This window comes from Myripristis murdjan, chromosome 2 (genome assembly GCF_902150065.1).
Source record: "Myripristis murdjan chromosome 2, fMyrMur1.1, whole genome shotgun sequence".
NCBI lineage: Eukaryota > Metazoa > Chordata > Actinopteri > Holocentriformes > Holocentridae > Myripristis > Myripristis murdjan.
The window spans coordinates 5,521,039-5,545,360 of record NC_043981.1 but is presented as its reverse complement, the minus strand read 5'-3'; the positions used below and the strand labels follow the sequence as shown (position 1 = coordinate 5,545,360).

Here is a 24,322-nt window from a genome sequence, read left to right as displayed (position 1 = left end):
GAGGTAAAGAGTCGGGAGTTGCGTTTGAAAAGCCCGTCATGTTTCCTGCAACCACCAGCGCCGCCTCTCCTGAGAAACACCTGAGACAGGACGGCAGCCCGCTCTGCTTTCCAAAGAATCGTTTTGAGGGCCCGTTAACTGCCTGGAGAGAGAGCCTGGTCCTACATGCATCACACCCTGGAGTGGAAGCATTTAATTACCTTTACCCATGGAGCTGAAAAGCCTTTTGTGTGTACTAGTATTTGAGTATTTTTTTTTTTTTTTTTTAAGTCAACACTTTTACAGTTTTGTGGCTACAGACGTTGCAGGATCTCCATAAGCATCAGAAAGTGGATCAACAGAAACTGACGATAAATTGTGAAACGGTGCAGGCTTTTGTAATTTTCAAATTTTCCAGTTGAAATAATCTTGTTGGACTGTGTGCTCTTGTTCCTTTAGAAGTTGCTTCTACACAAAAACCTCAATAAAAAAAAAAAAACTTTAACTGAACTACTTTTTTCACTTGAATAGATTTTTGCAGTACTTAAGAATACCTGAGAAACAATTTTTAATATTTGTGCTACCACTGACTCTACACCATGACTTTATACTGTCATCCCATATATCTGATTAAAAAAAAAAAAACCCTAAGTTCATCAGCTGACCCACAGAATCCACTGATGTCATTTACTTCAACTTTACCAACTCCCCTTATGCATTTACATTTTGTGCTGTCCTTCATTTTGCAATAATAGGTGTCAAATGTTAGATGCAGTATCTCACTTTGGAACCAAACTCTTCATTTCCTCCTGTCTTACAAGCTGAATGGGAATATTACATTTGGAAAAATAACTTTTCTGATGATATGAATGGAAAATCTATGTTTAGCAGAAGCTAAACAGATGAGAGAGTTTGATTACAAAACTTCTGCGCCATGTACTGTAAATTTACCCCTGCTTGATTTTTAGCACAGCTACAGTAGGAGGGAGGATGTAATTACATCTCACATCACATAAAATTGCTCACATTACACAAATTGCACAAACTCCCTCCTTTTCTACAACTGGAAACATTTTCCACGGCCCATCTGAGGAAGGATAATAACAGAAAATCACAATCCTACATAGGAAAAGATAACGACTGTCTAAAAGCATAAAAACATGAAGAGGGCTCACGAATGTGCTGTTCCTCAGGATGACTTCTGTCTCGTTCAAGACAAAGTTGAACTTGATGACATGGCCGTCGCTGTTCCTGTACACCACCTCTGAATCTGGGAGATGGCAGAGAAAATATTAATGGATGAAGATACATATAGAAAGTGTTCAGTTAATTAAAAGTTATATCACTGTGCTGCATATGGACAAGTGAAAATGAATAGTGAAGTGTAAATCCCCAGCCAAATTAGAGTGCTCTTCATAACGTTGCCTGGGAAAACACAAAGGTCAAGTTACTATATGTATAAGTGAAGAAATCTGCCAAAAAAAAAAAAAAAAAAAAAAAAAGGATTTAGCATAAGACATCAGCTAACAGAGGGAGCTGCTTTTGTATTTGAGTTGTGAGGTCGGACAGCTGACTTGCACATGCTCATGGGCTTTTTGCTCTTCAACAAAAACACACATCAAGACGATAAGGCGGGGTGATATTTATTCACAAGTCAATGACTTTCTATGACTTTCAATGTTGAATTTCAATGAGGCTGGAACTTGCGCTGCTTGTGAATTTCTGTCCTCCAACAACACCGCGTCCACGTTGTCAACTCAGGGAAAATGGATGCTGACAAGAAGAAGAAAGTCTGTGCTTTCCTTTAAGGGCAAAAACAAAAGCATATGCAGCTGTATTTGATGAAGCAATAACTCCAAACTGATTGACACTGATTGATTCACTTCTGCAGATAAGCAACAAGAGGCTATTTGTTATCTGTCAATTTTGTGTGCTCTGATGTCACTTGAACTGAAACTGGAGACACCAGACCCCTGAGGTCATACCAGATACCATATCATACCAAGACAGACACCAGCTGATTCTCTCACAGGTCAGAGCTCGTTTTTTGACTTGAAATAAATGTGACATGAGAATGCATGAGAAGATGGCTCTGACAAAAATGATGTTGATGACCAAAGAATTGCATGACTGAAAATCAGATCAGCTCTATTCTTGACAATCTATTCTTAACTATCAAGGCTTCAGAGCAAGTATTCCTTTTAATACACCATAGGCAATAAGCATGGCTGTTATTCCTGAGTGTTACTTCCCTGATCTGGGGAACCGTTGTGGAAGCAGGACGAACTACACCTTGTGCAAATGAAAAACAAACTAACAAAAACAGCAGCATCCCCTCGTCTGATTTCCATTACACTGGGGATTCAGAGACTGTCAGTTCATTAGCCGTCTCTCTGAAGCCGGCCCTCTGTCCACTGGGACCGTTTGTAATTCACAGCATATCCAAATAGCCAGGCTAGCTTGCATGAAGCCACACACACACACACACACACACACACACACACACACACACACACATAAGCCTGCACATTTATACAGGCATGCATGAACACAATCCCAAATGTAGATGTACACCTCCCTATGTGTACAAAAGTATACACACACACACAAACAAACACACAACTAATGTTGCCCTGACTCTTTCTTATCTCATAGCTACACCATCCAGACCTGCTGTCACATTAATTCACTGTGTGTGTGTGTGTGTGTGTGTGTGTGTGTGTGTGTGTGTGTGTGTGTGTGTGTTTGTGTGTGAGAGAAAGAGATCTAAAATGCAAATCTTTCAGTCAATATAGTGTTCAGTTCAAACAAACTCATCTCCTGAATGAGGCACAACAAACAGCAGCGGTCACAGAAAACTGTCACAAAACACTGAAACTGAGCTGGACTCAAACCCGTGTGTGTGTGTGTGTCTATGTGTGTGTGCGTGCATGTGTGTGTGTTAAGTCTTTTGTTGTGTGAGGTCAGCACAAGTGAGGCAGAGGCAGTGAGTCATTACAACTGTCCAGCTGGGGGGTTGAAACGATGATCGTAACCTTTACATGGCCTTTCACTAACACTCACACACAGAGATGCGCGCACACACACACACACACACACACACACACACACACACACGCACACACACACACACACACACACACACCCTCCAGTAACTTCACAAACCACAGCTCATTTCCATACTACATTACATCCATTTTGGAGGAAAAACATCACTGTCATTTCCTCCACCTGTTTCCGGCGCTCTCTCACTAAATAAAGCCGAACATGAATGAGCAGAATTATCTTGGAACACAACAGAATAAAGCACATCACTGCATTAGTTTGGAGAAAATGAGATTTAATGCAAGTTTTAGTTGATTATATAATTTTCGCAGCCTAGCGGCACATATTTTCCAGGCTTCACGGGAGTTTTAGCTGTACAAACATTTCTCTGCAGGCAGAAATCATCTCATTGGTTGGCTGAAACCGCAGTGGAAGCTCAGTAAAAAAAAAAAAAACAAGGGTAAGAGAGGAAGCAAATAACATATAATGAAGAAGTGGTATTAACTGAAAAAAAAAATGCAATCCAGCCATGCAAAATTATCTATGCAAGCTAATTAACCCTACTGTCCTTCAAACACGGTGAATGAAAACAAGTCATTTGCATTTTTTATTTATTTACTATTTGAACGATTAATGAATTATATTTTCCAATATCACCTTTGTCATTCACGTTTACTCGTTATCTATCGGAGATGGTTTAAACAAACATTGTGTACTCAGTTGTGGGAACCTGGCAGCATCTTACCTGACCTCACCGCCACTGTTTGGCAAGGGAATTTTGGTGGGTGGATTGTTCTTAATGTGTTTTGAAATAAAAAAGAAAATGAATTCATTAAAAGTATAATGCAGTTCATCTTTTAAATGGTATTTATTCATAGTAACCCTAGGCACATATAGTATATGTGGAACAACCTGCTGACATTGTTGCTTAATGACAGTGGTTTTCTGCAGCTATGGCATGAACACATACAAAGTCCACATTATTTGCACATTGATGTCAAACCCACTGAGGTTTAATTCAACCAATGAGACTCTTTCTGCAGTTGAGATGCTTTTTTGCAATGCGATCACTGTCTGTAAAAAACAATACTGCTTCCCAAACATCCATAACTTGCTTTAATTCACTGCTATCAATCATTTCTTATGAAAAAAAAAAAAAAAAAAAACTTTTGTGAGATCAGCCTTACTTTTGTTCTTCCATAAAGCAGAAGTGGGTGTTACTTTTAAAAATAGCCACTATCTCATCATCTTGAAACAAAAACTGTGGTATTTTATATTCTAAACAATTCATTATTGTCAACAGAAGCAGCTGTGCCTCGCTCCCTCCTTTTCCCCAGATGGACCTCTGAAACTCATTCTGAAACAAACTGCGCCTGATTGCAGAAGGAGGCAATCACTCATCGCTCTTAGAGATGAAACAATTTCCCAAGTAAGTGTATGCTGATAAATAAATATAAGTACTAAATGTGGATTTGCATCATTAGGGTAAAAAGTGTTGTTGATGGCAAGAGTTGTGGGGTCAACGTCCCCAAAGCCCAATGTGTAGTTAGGGTTAGTAAGAGGCTATAACAAGATTAACTACTTACTAACTCGTATAAATGAGTTAGCAAAAATATGGATTTTGGGTAAACATTCTAATCTAATTTTGTCTCTCTATACATAGTTGAAGGAACATAGGGCTGAGGGAACATGGGGCTGAGGGAACATAGGGCTGAGGGAACATGGGGCTGAGAGAACATAGGGCTGAGGGAACATAGAGCTGAGGGAACATAGGGCTGAAGGAACATAGGGCTGAGGGAACATTTGAGGCTAAGGGAACATAGGGCTGAAGGCACATAGGGCTGAGGGAACATGGCAGCTGAGGGAACATAGGGCTGAGGGAACATGGGGCTGAGGGAATATAGGGCTTAGGGAACATAGTGTTGAGGGAACACAGAGCTGAGGGAACATAGAGCTGAGGGAACATATGGGCTGAGGGAACATAGAGCTGAGGGAACATATGGGCTGAGGGAACATAGGGCTGAGGGAACACAGAGCTGAGGGAACATAGAGCTGAGGGAACATGGGGCTGAGGGAACATGGGGCTCACGGAACATTTGACATTGAGGGAACACAGGCATGCTCTCCAAGGTTGTAAGCTATTGGCTGAGATACTGTATTTGGCCTGAGTGCATCTGCAGTGATGTCAAATTTAAAATGCTGAATGGAAACAGCAGAATTCACTGAAAATTCCTCAATGTCCAATTCTAATCAAGTAATTCTGTGGTAAATACCAATAGAAGTACATTTATGGACTAAATAATGACTTCTAAGCTTGAAATTATACTTCTTCTAATCAGTTTTCTTTGCTTTCTTTGTCTTAATATTTGCATGCAAAAATCGGTATGAAATCAACTGAATTCACAAAAATTTGGTACTTATGGCTTGCTGTGTAGATTTGATGAGAAATCTGTGCATGCATGTTCCCACCTCTGCTTTTTTCAGTTTTTAGCTCTTGTCAACTTTTTAGTGGTGAATCTGCAGAAACTTTTGTGCATCTGGCTGCTGTTGTTCCACCTCAGCTTTTATTGATTTTGAGACTGTGAATGGTCTCACTCCACAACACCACGCTTAGCACAGATGACGATGGCAAATAATGGAAATACACTTGCTGTGCTGCAAAGAAAGACAGCTCAGATGGATCACATTCTAAGTATTAAAATAAAAATGTCCTGGTATAATTTGGGGAGAAGTTAAATGAGGTTTTGAATCATAATGTGTCACCATAGAAAGTACATTTGCCTATGATTGAAATGATTTAATTTAAAAGAATACCTGAGCACAGCATTGCTCTTATTATTTGTGATATACACTTTATAGTTTTCTTAGTATACACACATATATATTTCCTAAGGGCCTTTGTATGGTATGAATGTAGTCATAATAGAGGATATGTATATAAATTGTGGTGGATATATTATTGAACAGAGGACTCTGCCCGAGCTATCATGTCTTGTGTCTCCACGTAACTATCATTATGAATATTCCATTATTCATATGTTGTTTTATTCATATGGGGCATCGTTAAAGATGTGCCCTATTGTTTGTACAAAGCTCATTAGCAATCATGTAGAGCCGGCCATGCAGTGTGGAGCAGTCACTCATAACATGCATTGATTGGATAAAGGAATCTGTGTGCATGCGCGCGCACACACACACACACACACACACACACACACACAATAAATATACAACATAACCCAGTGGCTACAGGGTTATTTTTTTAATTTACAGCATCGCTCTCGCTCTCTCATGTAAGTAACTGGATTTTCCTCCCCTCAGCTCTGACTAATCCACTATGAACGGGCTCTAATTTACATGAACCATATATGAGGCACCCAAGGAACGTAAACAATGACCCCATGAATAATTCACATACATATATTTCACCAGAGATACTATAAATACATACCATATACAGTATGTTATGTAAGAACGGGGGAAAAGCCATTGAAAAGAGATTATAGAGTTAGTGACTTCATAAATAAGAGTGGCATCAATGAAGCCAACAAATGATTAATAAACAAGATACTACTATGGAGTAGACTCAAAAAATATAAGGTATTTCATTTTGTATCAAAAAGTTTTTCCCTTTTCCCTTTTGATTGCATTTATTCACTGTACTAATGAATAGCTGCTAACAGTAAGAGCCTGCAATTAAAACACAGAATACTCCATTCTCAAAACAACATTGTACATGGAAAGGTCCTGACATGACTCATAGCTCTGATAATGACACGCACCTCAATTTGATATTGTGTAACTAATAGGCTACTGATATAACAGGATCTGGGCTCTGTCATCATTCATTTGCATTCAGCCTCTTAGAGCGAATGAGCAGTGAAACCTGGCGAATGCGGGACATGATCTCTGCGGCCAGGAAGAAAATTTGGGCGTTGATGTGGCTGATTGTGTTGCTCTATTTTTTCCGCAGGGCTCGAGATGAATCATCACCCTGGCTGGTCTCTTAATGACATGCGGCCCTTGTTTAGGGAGGCATAAGCAGCTAAATTGTACTCCTGATTTCTCAAAAGGTACACTCGGTGTGACATTTTCCAGCCCCGCGTCTTGATTTTTAGTTTTATTTCGCTTCCTGGTAACACTGAAGTGTTTTTGCATGTGCATCTGACGTCACGCGCGCATTAAAAGTTCATCGTGACTGCCGTTGGCTTTATTAGACGCAATTTATCAATAATTTTCTCTCCTTTCATCTACGGGAGCTGATGCAACTTTCCTGTGTGCTTTTAAACTAGCTGAGCTCCCATAGAGAGCTGGCTTGGATGTCAGAGGGAAGAAGAGGAAGGGAGGAGAGGTTGTCAAGTGAGCAATTCCCCTCACAGATGTCTTCTGAATTAGACGCCAACACCTCCAGCAGCCTCAGCAGAAACTTTTGGCGACCCAGAACAAACCTCCTCTATAAAGGCTCTCACTGCCGAGCATCCACTCCCAGGCTTACAGTCGGCCCGCGACATGTCAGCCGGTAATTTCCCACCTCAGCATCAGTCTCAAAGAAAAAAAAAAAAAAAAAGGAGGCTAATGGGATGGCTGACCCTGCTGGCTTGAGAGATAAGTTACCCATGAAATTATAGCAAGTGACTCACTCTCCCAGGTGAACCGATGATAAAGAAGGCCTTTCAGGTGACATGACAAACTCTTCAGCGGCCATAATGGAAGCGTTGCAAGTATTATAGTCCTCAGCTCCTGGTGACAGTGGCTGTGAACTGGCTGTGCAACTCGGTTCAGTAGATATGCTTAATTTTTGTGGTGTTTTTTTAATGGATACTATTTTATTAGGAGTATTTTCTTCACTGACATTGTTGGAAAATATGTTTACTTCAGTGCGGTGTTAGAAAACATATCTTAAACTGAAAAATGAACTTTCACCTACATATATATCAGCTTGTCAGCCAGTAAAGCTGCACGTGTTCAACTTTCCCTGTCTTGTCTTTTTCAGGTGTTTCTGTTAGGTGCAGGCAGGCAGGAAGACCCAAACGCAGTCAATTCAAGTTGAGAAATATCCCAAATCATCTCTTTGGACACTCCCGGTGTGTCTGGCGGTGAACTCGCTGTTTCAGACTCTGTGAACAATATTGCTTCTCTTTCTGTTTCATTAGTGCAAAACTAATAAAATCTGGATTCTGCCTTCAAGAGGGTCAGAGATCAGCTCAGTGCACTCACAGATCCTCTGTGCAGAACTATAATTGAATTTCTAGCGTCTAGTTTTAGGAGCAGGACCACACCTCAACCGCACCTCTCCAACTCTTTCACTCCTCTCTCTTTCTCTCTGTCCTTCTTTCCTTCCTATGTAGGTTGCTAAGAAAGCTCAAGCCTCACACAATCATCCTCTCCCTGATAAATCATTTCAGTGCCTCTTGTTGATGGTGTGGTCCTTGCTGGCATGGGCCACTTCAGCACCGCTATAAATTAACCTTTAGGTTTAGGCAGCTAAAACAATTAGAGCAATGTTAGGGAGAGGCTTCTGCTATGGTTAAATAAGAAACAGTAAAATATGCCCGTCCGCCACACTGACCTCCACAGCCTTACATTTAGGTAATTATACAGTCGACAAAATCGCCCTCAGGAAAAAAAAAAAAAGAATCTTTTTTAACTTTTTGTTCTTTTGCACTGTAGCTCCGGCAGGTGGTCCTTTGACTTTGCCCAAACTGAATTAAGTTCAGTGGCTGGACTCCGCGGGACGCCTGGATAACCACTGGTGTGTGTGAATACACACCCATCTGATGCCTACCCTGCATTTCCAGCTACATGTATGAGATGTACAAGATTAGAATTAGGATGAGGATTAGGTTTGGACGTGAACATAGTCAATGAAGATTCTCAAATGTTTCTGTGTGTGTGTGTGTGTGTGTGTGTGTGTGTGTGTGTGCGTGAGCCCATAATGAGAAGCCACAGGCCACAGCACTAGTCATTAGTATTATCTCCCTGTGGAAAAGAAGGACACAGCAGGCGGTGGATCTCTGTTTCATCTCCAGGACGCCCATCTCTCTCTGTCTCCATCACTCTGCGCTGTCTGTCTCTCTCCATCTCCGTCCTTGTCTCTCTCTCTCTCGCTCTCTCTCTCTCTCTCTCAGTCATCCCTCTCTTTCTCATCCTAACCCTCTCAGCCAGTCGCTCACTCTCTCTGGAAAGGTGTTACATTCCTCTTCCCAAACCTATGAAATGCAATAACGCCGCCTTAGCTGTCATGTTGCCCACTGACCGTCACAATCTAATCTTTTATTTTGCCACTTTGCTCACAGCTCTCTCTGTCTCTTGGTGTCTTTTACTGAGAAGATGTATAGGGATGGATGAAAAAAAAAAGCACAAACACAAACACCTAATCTGTCACATTGTCGGTGAGCCTGCAAAGCAGTATGGTGATTCAGTTATTTGAGATTCTTTATGTTTGGATTTGAGTGAGAGTGTGAACATAATGTGGGATATGGAGAGGAGAAACAGTGCCATGTGCCATATGACACAGTCGGATTGTGCTGAAACACCAACAGAATCTATTTCACATAAACAGGGAAGAAAGAAAGGGGGGGATACTGAGGATAAGATACATAACCATTCAGTCTTTGCAGCAGGAAGCGACAGAATTTATGGGAAATTTATGGGAAAAACAAAATGCAAAGAGAGTGTACACCGCTGTGCGGGAAAGAAGATTAGGAAAAAATCCCTCCATTATGAGTTTTTCATGAACGCCAGTATAGCAATAACAAGTGTGATGGCGCTCATACCTGTGACCATGGTGCCGTGTAGCAAAGTACCCATAATCACAGTGAAGGCTTCTGTCCCTAAAGCTTATGATCACTTCTACAGGCACGATGCACTGACTGAAGAGTTTTCCTCAGAGTAGAAAACAAAATTTCCCACTAGCTTCCCTGTTGCCACGAGAATTACACTGTAAAAAAAATCATCTCAACCTTAAAACTATAAAGCCATTTGTATCATATATGATACACATTTTCAATTCTGTTTTTTGTTTCCAGTTTAATCAACACTTGACCAAAATACTGTTGTATACCTTTGAACACTTCCCCTATTCACCCTGAACCATACCATTGCCACTTCAAGTACATATCATATATCATACACCAGAAAGGTTGTGTAATAACATATTTTTTGATATATATATTGTTATAGGACTAAATAAAGGGTTCAGTTTCAAAAAATTGGAATTTTCTGCCAATTCTTTCATAGTTCAGGCTTTATAGGGTTAACAAGGCTTTTAGTCTCATTTCAGTTTTAAGAATCTTGTTTTGTTTCGTTTTTCTTTAAAAATGGGTAAAACTCTGGGATGAGATAATCCCACTTGTTTCCAGTGTTAATGATCTTGTTTCCAGAATTTTCTTGAATCAAGTGTCATTTTCTTGATGCTAGTGGGTTGATCTGCCTTATTCTGCCTTGTTTCAGCATATTTACAATTGTTCCCAGAAAAAAATCGTGAAACAAGAGACACTACATCGGAAACAAGTGGGGCTCTCTGGTCCCACTGGCAGATTTTGTGCCTGTCTTGAAGAAAAACAAGATTTTTTAGCTGAAGATGAGACTGAATGACTTGTTAAGAAGGAGATTTTGGAGATAAAGTCCAAAGCTGGGATATGCCTTTGAGAAGAGCCATTCCACCAGTCATTAAATTTTGAGCCAAAGCTTTTGTCTTTATTTTATATTTGATACTATTGTAAGAATGATGTAATAACCTGCTCAAGGTTATGTTTTCCTGCCTGGGCTTCTGTCTCTACGACACGCTGATGCCATTGCAGTGCCTCTCATGTTCTTGCTTAAAGGCTGTGTGCGTTCCCATGTGACGGACGGGGAGCTGACCCGCGATCTCTGCGGGCTGTCGCTCTGTGAACCCTGTTGATCCGACGTGACGCTGAGAGGCCATCTGGGTCTGCTGAGGCGGGTCAGCAGGCGTCTGCTCAATTAGCTCGATTCTGTGTTTGCACACTGATAAAACACCGACGTGATTAAACACAGAGAAAAATGAGAAAAGGGGGGAAAAAAAATACTAATTTGTGCAGGTCAGATAAAATAACCCCAATGGGATTTTTTTCTTTTTCTTTTTTTTTTTTTTTTTAAATGAGATTAAAAATTTTGTGGTTCCTTTAAAAAAAAAAAAAAAAAAGTAAAAATAAAGCTCTGCTGTGATCTTTGTGGGTGAGGACGGTTGAACTTAGTAGTAGATTAAAAAAAAAAAAAAAAGAAAGAAAAAATCAGCGCACCTTGATTTCCCAAAAGTGTCTGAAAAAATGTAAAATATGATTGCCAGCAGAGCCTCCAGCAGACTGCCATCAAATTAAAGTCTACGACCGGATAGTTAATTAACTTTTCCTTCAAAAGTCAACTCAAGGTAATTTTTTTTTTTTTGACAAGAAATTTTGACAAAAGAGGAACTCGATATAGAGCTTTGCAGAGAGCATGAGATATCATAATTTAGAATATCAAAACAAAGCTAAAAGTTTTTATAGTCTATATCAGCTATAGTGTTTCACTTAACCTGTTGGATTTTTTTCCCCTCCTGTTTTTATGCCTTGTGGTGTGAAAATGTACCTCTATGTCTTTTCGTTCCTGTGGCAACTGCACCATTTTCTCTTTATCCGCCGATCGAGATTACCTTGACCTTGAAAAATGTCCTGTTAATTTTCAGATGGCACGCCAGATAGTGCTTTTGCTCCACCGGGAGACTCAGATCTTGGTGGAAAAAAAAAAAGGGTTTTAATATATAGGATTATTAGCGATCACTCCTCATCTCTTCTTGTGGAGTTCATGATCAAAATTTCTGCGGGAGAAATTGTAATTTTCTACCAATCTGCTCTCCACAGCGCTCCGCTCTTTCACCCACCGCTCTCCGAACCCATTTTCTTCCCCTGGTATCGAGGCTGTTCACCTTCTAGCGAGGGTTAGAGCTTTTTTATTGAAAATCAGATATTGGCCAGTCAATGTCATCCATCGCTGGGCATGATAGATATGATGCAGCTTGATTGATTTGTTGTACAATGGATCGGTAATACGCTGGATCAGTTTTATAGTTCTGTTATTTCTCTATTGTTTCAGTGGAATTTAATGTCCCATGATGATCGAGAAGTTGTTTTAAAAGTTTTTCCACTCTCACAACAATAAAAGTCTGGGGGTAAAACTCTAAATGCTCCCAGTTTCTTGCATGGAAAGGGCAAGTTCAAAGATAATGAATCCAAAAACAGTGGCGTTCAAAAAACTATCAGCTGAAGTTTGGTTCAAGACTCTCTTATTCTCCTCTCTGTCCGTTCCTCCCTATTCTCCTCCAGCATTACATCACTGTCACATTTTCCGCCCAATGTCACGCTGTCCTCACCTCCCGGTTCTCTTCCCGAGTCACATCAATTTCACCCCCACATTTCCCTCCCTATCAGATGCGCGGTCGCGAGTCTTTCAGCACAATCTGGGTCTGCGGTTCAGCCGAGGACGGGGGCGGACACGTCGCCGCCATTCTGTACCTCGTGTTGGTCTCAGTCTTGTACCTGTCTGGAGATGAGGAGTCTTCTCTCCAGAGAGGAAGACAGGGAGTCACGTTCATGTCCCTTTGGAGCCATTCATCAAGAAAAAAAAAGTCTAGCCTGAAGTATTCACCCGCAAACGTCAGCTTTCAGTGTCAGTCCCTCACAATCAGAGACGAGGCCTTCTTTCTAGAGGCGGCGTTTTAATCGCACAGCATGGGGAGAAATCCCAATCCCAATCTGTTTGTTTATTTCTGTCAAAGCAATCTGCCACTAGCATGCTTTCTCGCTCAGGTGTTTTTTTTGGCCGCAGTAGAGCTGGAAGTTGTTAGTGAATTTAAATATCTAGGGGTGATTATAGACTCCAAACTCTCCTTTAAAAACCATGTTAAAATGTTGTCTAAAAAAATTCAATTTCATCTTTGTAACTTTAGGCAAATCAGAGGTTCCTTGTCAGAAGCAGCTGCTCTGATGTTTTTGCACTCTATGATATTTTCACATCTAAGCTACTGCATCACCAGCTGGTCTTCGACAAGTTCTAGTATCCTGAAACCAATTGAGCTTCTGTACAAAAAAGCACTCAAAATTCTAGACAAAAAATCCTTTTCGTATCATCACTGCAACATTTTAGTGAAATATAATTTGCTGAGTTTTCCTAAATTTTGTAAATTCTCCTCTGCATGTTTAATATATAAAGTGCTTCATGGCCTGGCGCCACCTCCACTTGAAGAGTTTATTACATTTAGACAGACGAGGACCACCAGAGCAATTACTAACAGGGACTGTGTGGTTCCCTACAGGAAAACCTCTTTCAGTCAGAACGCCCTGTCTACTAAAGGGACTGCAGTTTGGAACACATTACCCTCATCCATAAAGAAGTGTCCCAATCTGACCACCTTCAAGAGCCACCTGAAGGTGTGGCTCAGAGCCAACCAAACATGCAATCACCTCTAACACTTCTACCGCATGCACTGCTTTATGTCTTAACACATATTTGTGATGTATGTGTCTATGCTGTTTAACCCTCTTTTGAAATGTATTGCTCTATGTTTTTATTAGTCCAGTAACTTTAGGCCAAAATTGGGGTCAACCTAGGACAAATTGCAAGAGAAGCAAACTCAAGTGATTTTGTATCCTCAGTTTGTCCTGAGTGAGGGAAAAAAAGTCCCAAGAAATCCCATTGGTGGAAAGTTTTGAAAATCACCTATTTATGACCACAAATTACCAAAAAACACTGTTTTTAACACACAGGGGAAAGGGATCAAAATTTTACTTTCAGATATCGCTATAAAAATTCACAAGATGATTACACACACAAAGACAAGAAAAAAAGTCAATTACAAGTTCTTTGAATTATTCTGTTTACACATGCATATCACACATTATCTGATTTGATATGCGCTAATTGGAATATAAGGAATAAATGCCAGAACAGATATTTAAACAGTGAATTAAAAGGTTACTATATATATAGTAACCTTTTAATTCACTGTTTAAATGTCTCTTAAATTAGCCCTTGGGCTACAATTTGGCATATTTACATGTACATTAGTACATGTTCATTAATGTGCATTGTCCTGACTTCTAAATAAATAAATAAGAAATAAGAAATAAGAAATCCACGAGAAAAGACAGAGAGGAGCCGCACACAGACCAGAATGCAATGCAGCAACAAGACTTGGAAGTTTTTGTCAGCACACACCAGGATGCACCCGGAAATAGGACGATCTTTCAGCAGTTTTTAGTCATCATGAGCCAAGAACGACATAAAGAGGATAAATCTTCTCCTCGGTGATGAGAACCATATAGATTCATCCATCAAATAAGGTCTTTTTTTTTTTTTTTTTTTTACCTTTAAAGATTATTCTCTTTTGGCATTTCCTCTAAACGTAACTTTTCCTAAACGTAACTTTTCCCTAAACGTAACTGGTTTTCATGCCTGACACTTGATAAAAGCAAGAAAGACCAATAGTATGGAAGAATAGAATAGAAGAGAAATCTTTACTGTCATTGCATATGTACAATGAAATTGAATGCAACCTTCTCAGTGCAAAGGCCAAGCTAATAAAGATCAGTAAACAAATATAAATAAATAAATAGTAAAAAAAGGACAGGGCAAACACTGGAAAGCACACACGCAGGGCACTCTGCCTAATGTCCCAGGTCTCTTATACTGCACCTCAAACATCTTGCCAAAGTCAAGCCATAGTGCCTGTTTTAGTGTCGAGTGTAGTTTCTCAGCCAATAGATACACACGGCGTAGTGTCATCAGCGCGTCATAGCTGGGGGGCGGAGTCACCTGGGTGGAAAACATTGGTTTGCTCTCATTGATTCCCATGCATTCAGCGCGATTTTTGAATCCGATTTTCTAATAAAGTAGAGATTTTCAAATTAATATCAATGGCTTACATTGATTCTTTATTGCCAGCCGACAAAGAACGTTACCTGTCAAAGTTGACCAAAATCGGAATCGACTGTTATCCGCATCTTATGAAGGACCGGACAGATGATCCAACGCAATGGCCTCCGGTCGCGTACGGAGATATCTACAACTATCTGATTGAGTCGCCTGGTAAGAGACGCTATTACATTTTCTACAGCTGTGTTCAATTAAACTTACCTTAATATCAAACAGCAAGAGCCAGTAATGAATTAATCATGTTTATGGAGCTCATTTGAGTGAATTACAGGTAGTTGTTTTGACACATGAGCTGACCAATACAGATGTTTGCCAATGACCACCTCTTAGTCAGTTTTTTCTTCTAAGACTCATGTCTCAATTAGTTTTACTGGTTAAATAAAGGTTATAGTAATGAATATATAACTGTGAGCTATTTGTTATCTTGCAGGGATTTATACAGAAGGCACCATGAAGAACTGGCGGTCAGACTTATCCTCTCGGCGGATGGCTTGCAACTACTTTGTCCTTCTAATGGACAAATATTTGGCAAATGTATAAACTTTAATTCCGGATATTTAGCAAAATTCGATGTTCAAAATGTAAAACAGCAGCTCTTAACCATTGTCCGCTCGTTGTTTTCAATGGTCGCTAAGGCTTTGTTTTCCACCCAGGCTAAAACCGGATGTGACATTTGTGGGCGTTCCTGTCTAGCTCCGTGTGTATGTATTTGTCCTTGTTTTGATCGCCCTGTATCTCCTGCCCGAGGGCCGCAGGGTGGGATGGCTCCCTGAGAGTGTTGTGGGCGTTTTGGAGGCAGCAGGAAGTGTGCAGCTCCTCCATGGAGGGGAAGGGGGCACCCTTAAGCGTCATATTGACACCTGAGAATAAAGCGCACGTACATTTGACCATGTTCAGGCTTGGGACGGTCTTCCTCACTTCTCAAGCCTGCAAGAAAGCAAGTCTTTGTCCATTCTCCTCCTCTTACTTGCCATGCTGTCACTATCGCAACAGTTGCGAGTATAACTCACACCCGAATGCAGCGATTTGACTCCCGCTCCCTTTCGCTTGTCAAAAGTCATTCTGGGCGACGTGGTAAATCAGTCAGTGAAGTAGACGAGGCAGGTTGAGGGAAAGTGAGCACAACAACAACAAAAAAAAAAACATCCCAGCACTTCATCACAAAGTAACTCCTGGAACACAGCAAGCATCGCAGACTGATGAAATACAGCAGAGTAAGAGTATCCCAAGGTGGATTTTGCCTTTAATTTGAAAAAAAAAAAAAAAAGAAAGAAAGAAGAAGAAGTCAATGCAATAAACAGACGGCACTCACCGCTGATCCACTTGGCCTCGGGGTCATGCAGGCTAAAATCTGGTTTGTACAGATCTGCCACAGTCAGTCGGGACTTGCTGCTGCCCGGGATCTCCGCTGGGAAAACACAGTGAACTCAAGTCAAGTCACATTTGCTCTTACAGCGCTTTCAATCCCGTCACAAAGAGCTTGGCGGCGAGCAAAGGACAAAGAGAGATGCAATCAGCAGAAACCATCACAAGGAAACAGTACAAACCAAAAATAATAATAAAAATAAAAATAAAGCTTTGGTCCCACATTTTGAAAATGTGCTTTTTCCTAATGAAACTCAACGAGATGCTTTCTGGCAGGAACGCGGAGGAGCGCTTTGTTTTTCCAAGGCGGGGAACCTCCGTGGAAAACATGCAGGATCTACTGTGGGGCGCATGTTAACCTATTAAGTCATGCATGCATGCACACATGACCGAGACATAAACACAAACACAGACACACACACACACTCCGTCTCGCTTCATCTAGACCCGATCTCTCTCTGTGGCTGCAGGTTGCGCAATGTCAACTTTCGAATTCAGCTTGCTTCAGTGGCATGACAGTGGACGATAAATAAGTAAACACACCGCAAAAAATCTCAATCTTGAATCATTCCCTCGCATCCTCAGAGCTAAAATCTGCCCTGTAAAAAAAAATCTGCCAGCGGGATGAGTTAATCCCACGTGTGCTGATCAACATTGTCCATCATTTTCTCGACTCTGGCAGGCTTGTCTGCCTTATTCTGCCTTGTTTCAACACCTTTATAGTTCCTCAAACAAGTGGAATTGCACTGGAAAGATGGATTTTTTTTTACAGTGTACAGGGGGAAATAATAGATAGATGAAAGAAAAACAAAGAGAAGCTGTAGAAATTGCAAAGAGACGAAAAAAAATATGAAATTGAATGTAAAAGACTTAAATATGTGCCCAGTGGTCTGCTACTGTATGCATTCTAAGCCAGTTTGTGTGAGAAACTACACAGTAGAGTAGTAAATATAGATTAATAAAATTTGATTTACTTTATCATTGTAAATGATGGGGTCTGCTCTCAGTGATTTTTGACTTTAAATAAATATAATCTGTATACGGTTGGTAGGTGCAGCAGGAGAAATGTTTTATTTTCCTCCAACAAAAAAGAAACTTTTCTCATTATTTGGCAAGGCCCTGAGGCCTCCAATAGCTGCTCAAAAACGCTGGAATATTTCATTCCTTCGTCCTTGCATTTGGGACAAGAGCATGAGGAATGTGCCTCTGTTGTCAGGTGGACACACACACACGCACACACACACACACACACTCCTCTGTCAGTCTCCATGATTTTAAATTTCAATCTGAAGTTGTGTTTCTCCTGTCGAGGGATTGACAGCAGAGCAGTTTGCACGGCGGTGTGATTTATTTTAGTCTCTCTGTTGTTTCATGTCGTCATCTGTCTCTCTCTCTCTTGCTCTCTCTCTCTCTCTCTCACACACACACACACACGCACAGTTACCTGGTGTGAGGACGACCACAGACATGGTGATGAGTGAACAGACGACCACGATCACCAGCAGGGAGATGGCGATGCCCTTCCAGTTCCTCTGCGGAGGGCTGACGTCCACAAACTCCTGGAAACACACAAACACAGGGGAACATAAACACGCCGTCACCCAAAAGTGATGCAAGCGGCCTTTTGGTCCAATCAGCAACAAGATGCACCCACGGAAGCAGCGCTGTCGAGGTAGTTAATCCGGTTTGTTGCTTATTCAAATGTAAAGAACTGTTCAAGTCAACAATTCTAAAGAAAAAGAGAAAATGCAATATTGACCAAAATATGCTGCGATTCCTACAGCAGCATTCAGTCCCATGGGTGGGTTCGTCATTACAAATGCATGCTGCACGGCCAGGCTTTGTTCACACCCACAGAACTTTATTTGAAATTTCAGTGGAGATCCCGAGGTGTCCAAAGATCCCAAACATGCCCTGCTGAATTCCAGAGAAATCTGTGTAAGATGATACACAAGGCATGGAGATATTGTCGGTTTGATGTGATGCTGCAGCCATAAAACAGTGGCAACAATGGCAAAACATGCTTTTTCTAAAGGAAAATTTAATTTCAAGGGGTTAAGAATATTTTCATACCAGTATACTTGATAATCATTTGGGAATCATGACCGGATGGTGATAGAAAATACTTTTTTTTTTTTTAAACAATTTACACTTACCCCAGCTGCAGAGATCAGTGATTAGTCACTGGGAGAGCAGCAGACAAAAGCTTTTTCACAACTGAAGTGTCAGGCAAAAAATAAATAAATAAAATCCTGCTTGTACTTGAGCCTGACATGAAAAATGTGATATCAGCTGTTGTTTTGTTCTGTTGTTTTTGGGTTTTTTTTGGTTTTAATCTGAACCACTCTGTGACTTTGTATTTGTGCGATGATGATGACCTCTCCGAGCGCAGAGACAACACCAGATTACATCAGTTCTCTGGACCGTTCGCTCTGGATACCCAGCTCAGATGATCAAAGTCGCTCACAGGCGAGACTTTAAGACGAGGAAGAGAATAAAAAAAAAAAAAAAAAAGGAAATGATGCAACGAGGCTTTTTGCAAAGTCAGATTTTGACGCCCCCAAAATAATTGGCGGAGACTTGCTTTGATATTCCCCGCAATTACACTGCATTTAATTCAGCTTTATTCATACTGAGACGAGAGAAAGAGAGGGACAAAGAAGAAAGATTAAGAAGGAAAGATTCACAGAAAGTGAAAGAGAGATAGTTAGAAGCTTGTCTTTTGGGTATTATACTGTATTATCCCAGTATCATTACTTTATTCAACAGTAATCCTTGTAGAAATCCCATATACAGCAAATCTACGCAGCATCAGCATTGCAGAAATCCTGTCTGTGCTTACTTCAATGACAACAAAGTTAAAAGAAACAATGTGCAGAATTTTATACAGGCCAAATAAAAGTCTATTTTCTACTTTTTTTTTTTTTTTAGCCCTGTTTGCTATACCACAGCAGTGATTCAGCCTATATTCAGCTCATAAGGCTTTTCCATCAGCTGTTCCAAACACTAAGTGTCTGGCCGCTCTTTCCAGCTCCACTGGAAGTGATGCAATTTATGTTTCCTGGTTTGTTTGGAAAAAAACAGAAGAAGAACTGGGTAGTAAGCAAGAGCAGACAAAGAAAACAGAAATTCAAACTCCACTGTAAGATGGACAAACTCAAATATCACAATGTCTTTGAACGGATACCTTGATAATGATATTGTGACAGTACAATGATATTGTGTCTATCAGTGCTTTCATAAGATATTTACACACAAGAGACTGATATGATGATCAGGCAGGGAGAAGCAAATCACAAAACAGCCTAAAACAGCCAAATAAGTTTGGAAAATCTTATCATTTTACTCTAATGCAGCCTTTAAAACTTTACCATATTACAATATTACAATATCCGCAATCCCAGACTACATCTAGTCTAATATCCCAGTATCCGGGGGTGCACTGATCCATCAGCCCGAGATTGATTGATGGTTTTACACAAGATAGGTGCAGTGGTTGAGGCTCAACAGTTGGAAAATCTCAACTTCAGGCATTGAAACGCGGAATATAGGAGCGAGGAGCTCAGGTAGCACAGCATGAGTGCACTCCAAGTCTTTTAAAAAAATGACATGGTTTCCATTTCTACAGGTCTTCATCAAGGTTTCAGGTCAACACAAGTGCCTCAGCTGGACCAAACATGCTTCTAGACTGGCTTCACAGGAATATGTGCAATGAACATGACTTTCTGAACAACGCATTACGTGGTGTGGTCATGGAATGGGTAAAAATTACAACCAAAGTCAATTATTATGCTTAGTCATGGTGGACACATGAATTATCAGCAATAAAAAGAGAGAAAAAGCCTCTGTTAGGACGTCAACCTTCACCATAACTCAAGTTTGTATCCACTACGAGGCGAGACCAGTGTTTGTGTCTTGTTTACATCGGCTTGCTAACATCAACCATGACTGTTCCCTAACCTTAACCAAGTGGTTCTGGTGCCTAAACCTAACCAAAAAGCATGTAAAGCTGATGCCATTAGCTTGATGTTTGTGCACATGGTGGTGGCACGTAATTTTTCCCGACTGACTTTGCATTGGCATTGTTTCCATGGTGCCGGCATGTGATTTGAACTCATTCTGCGGCATGTATTTTTGTGAGATCAGGTGGGAGTAGGAGCCAAGTCTTATTATTGTTGACAAAAGACACGTGACGGTCCAGTAAACTGAAATTCTGGCTCAAATCTCTCTTCACCACGACGGTCCAGTGCAGCAACCACATGACTGCCACCACCGCCCCGATCTGCCGGTCAATCTGCCGCTCAATTTTACCCTCCCTCGTGAACAAGACCACGAAAATACTTGAATTCCTCACTTGAGGAGTAACTCTAAGGTTAAACCTGGAGGTGCTGATCCTCATCCCAACCACTTCACACCTGTGGATCCATCACCGCGCTGAGCATACTGGCTTTCTGCAAATAGTTACGGTTTAATAATATGCAGACCATTAAGCTGATCATTACAGAACAGGTGCAACCTTGTTTGTGTCGGCTGTTGATTATACTGAACTAAAGCGAACCGGAATCAGCCGGGATCGGTATCGGCGGGTCAGGCTTAAAGAAAAATCGAAAAATGCCGTTGCTGCATCCCTCACAATATCAATACTAGAAAGCATTTCTCCACCAACACTGCAAATTTGTTCATAACGTTCCTGCTAACAAACACACACGCAGACAGACAGACAGACAAACGGGTTGAGGTGAAAACCGTCCAAATGTGCTGGCGAACAAAGCCAGCGGTGAGGTGACAGTGTTTCAACAGGGAGCTTCATAACACACCTGCAGAGCGGCTTTAATCCCTAGTGGACATGAGACTGAAATACATTTCACAGTACAGTTCAAACTATTTTCACCATCCCTATGTTTTTCATCAAAGGACATTTGTATTATTTTATCATGGCCGTTTCTTCTTAAAACATCTGAAAGATTAAACTGATTTGCCACCTCAAGGTGCATTCACTGTCATTCACCTTGTTAGATGAATGGGTGACGTGTTGTATTCCAAAATGAAATATAAACCATTTGAAACACGCACACGCACACAAACACACACACACACACACATACACACACACTCCAATTTGGCTTGAAAACCCCTCTTTTGTGCTTCCGATCTGACTTTACACACAAGTAGACACACTCATGCTTGCAAGACCTACTCTCCTGCCCTCTCTCTCTCTCTCTCTCTCTCACATACACACACATACACACACACACACACACACACACACACACAGCAGTGGGCAGAGCATTCATTGCACACCACTGGGCCATCAGCGGCTCTCTAAGTATTAGTTCAACATCTCACAGCTAATTCTCTACATGCTGTTAGAGCACCATGTGTGTCTGTGTGGTGTGTATGTGTGTGTTTGTGTGTGTGTATGAGAGAGCGTGCATCGGTGTGTGTATGCGTGCATGAGTGTGTGAAAGCAAGCATTAGCAGCCACAGTTGACTGCTCTGTTGATCAGACCGACATTAGTGGAAAATAAGGCGAACAAGGATTCACGTGGTGTGTGTATGTGTGTGTATGTGTGTGTGTGCGTGTGTGTGTGTGTGTGAGAGAGAGAGAGAAGATAGTGGTCGCGAGAGGTAGACAGATCACTGAGGCTGATAAAATCCCCGTTTCTTCTCTCATGTCAGGCTTTCATGCTTCACGGTGTCCAGACAGGCGTTTCTTCTTCTCCTTCTCCTTCTTCTTCCTCTTCTTCTTCCTTTTCTCCTTCCTTTTCTTCTTCTTCTCATTCTTCACACTGCGGTTATGTAAGCTGCTTCACACCAGAGTGGATCAGAGCAGCACACTTTTTCAGCAACAAGCTCATGTTTCAAAAAAATAAATAAATAAATAAATCACAAGTTTGTTGAGGATTCATTCATGGGAAATGACAACAACAGTCACCTCATTCCACTGACAAGCGGCTTCATTTTGTCCCCTTGTTCTCTGGATTGGACAAAAAAATAAAGCACTCCAAAGACTTATGCTCCAAAAAAAAAAAAAAAAAAAAAAAATCCATCCTTTCAAAACTAGTGTGAGCATAATCTGGTACAGTCAAGCAAAAAAATGAAAAAAAAAAAAAAAAAAAAAAAAAAAAAACATCACTGTTATCCTCTACATTTCAGAGGCATTAAGTGATGGACCTGGCTTTGCCTGTTGGTTTGAATCTGCATCAAACTCTCCAGCTCTATTTTATTGCACTTTTACTCCAGAATGCACTGTTTTCATCGCGTCACAGATCATCCCAGTTCAACTCGCTCACACTCACTCTCACTCTGTTTACATGCAACACGTCCGAAACAGACGCGCAACAAACCTGTCCCAGCAAAAAATACCCCCTTATAATAATCCTCTAAAATATCTGCCATGACTTATAATGTGTGTGTGGCGCTCAGTAATGAGTTGTCATGACCTTGTAGTTTCTGATGTGATGTGATACATACCTGTAATGGTCCTATAATAATCTCCGCGGAGATGTAAAGGCTTGTTTCCCTGTGATATTTTCTATAATATCATTTTGAGCAGGATCATAGGATTACTATAGCTCTTCGTGCGCCTGGACATACATATGATTCCACACAGAGCAGGTTTTTTTTTTTTCGTAAGAAGTGAATGAAAAAATGAATAATTCATTTCTTGTTTTTACCTCCTCTTGCAGAGCCTCTTTGGGTTTCTTCTTCGTGGGATCTTTGGAGGCTGTCATCTTCCCAAAACCTCAGTGTTTTATTTTGCGACTGAATCCAGAGGCTCTCCCGGCGTTAGACAGCCAGACCTGCACAGGCGGGGGATTTAGCAGCGGAGTCAAGCCCTGCAGAATGAGGGCAAGTGCGACTTCCGGCTTCAGATTTCAAAATAAACTACAAAAGGTACGCTGAAATAAAAAAATAATTGTCGCATTTAGATCCCCCTTTTCAGTAGGCCTTATATAGCAACGGTTACATGTGTTTTATTGTTTTCATTATTTGTATTCCTAATTTCATAATACATTTATAAGCCTTTATTCCTGTTTGCCCCTTTTATTTATTTATTTATTATTTTTTTTTGTTTTGTTTTGTTTTGTTTCGTTTGTTTTGAGCATGTTTTGAGCATGTTTCTTCTCCCTATTGCTGCATGAAACACATAACATAAGGGGAAATAATTGTAGCAGCCCAAAGCTGTACAATAACACAACGAAGACAGAATTTTGTGTTAAAGATCCATATTGTGGGAGGAAAATGTACGCAGTGTCTGTTAAAGGTGGAATTTGATATTACTGTACATGTTACGATTCCATTATTTTGATGCCGGTCTCATGTGTGCTTTAATTGTGAAGGCCAACTTCTCGTGTAATTCCGCTTGTTACTAAGCAAATTGACAAACCCACATTTCACCCAAGAGAGAGACGCAGCAACAAGAAACCCATCGGAGCGTCAACTATTTTAGAAAATACTGTACAAATATCGCTGCAGAGCTACAAACTGTATCTGTCATATGCGCTATGCAATGTAAGCCTGCCAAGAGAGATAAATAAAATGCCATCAAGTGCAATGAGGTCAGGATAAACTCATTTTTCAGTAGTACAGACACACTGTAAATCCCCAGAGGAATATTACTGGGATATTACAGGAATATTACAGGAATATTACAGTGATTTGTCAGAACTTCGCTGCTCTGTTCGATTTTCATCAAACGTCGACAGTAATGATTTATTGCGTAGCTGTTTATTATTAAATGAGTCAACTGCTGTAGTCAACACTTTGTCTATCTATCTATCTATCTATCTATCTATCTATCTATCTATATATATCTATATATATATCTATATATAGATATATATATATCTATATATATATATAGAGAGAGAGAGAGAGAGAGAGAGAGAGAGAGAGAGAGATACCTGTCTGTAGCGCTGTCCCTGGTGCTGAAAATACACTATCACCTTCTGTGTTAAGTTTGCACTGTTGAAAAAGTCACAGCTACTTTATGAAC

At 40.6% G+C, this 24,322-nt stretch overlaps 1 protein-coding gene across 1 annotated transcript in view; it reads right to left on the bottom strand.

The window, feature by feature from the left end:
• The window catches only part of LOC115374305 (inactive dipeptidyl peptidase 10-like), a 54,046-nt gene extending 30,930 nt beyond the window's left edge, over positions 1-23,116 (bottom strand). Inside the window, exons 1-4 of the mRNA XM_030073164.1 lie at positions 23,001-23,116; positions 17,768-17,882; positions 16,271-16,366; positions 1,155-1,249 (exon numbers count right to left, since the gene is read on the bottom strand). Of these exons, the coding sequence (XP_029929024.1) occupies positions 1,155-1,249; positions 16,271-16,366; positions 17,768-17,882; positions 23,001-23,057 (363 nt within the window). The 5' untranslated portion in view covers positions 23,058-23,116. The remainder of the gene's footprint in view (positions 1-1,154; positions 1,250-16,270; positions 16,367-17,767; positions 17,883-23,000) is intronic.
• Between the last annotated feature and the right edge of the window lie 1,206 nt (positions 23,117-24,322).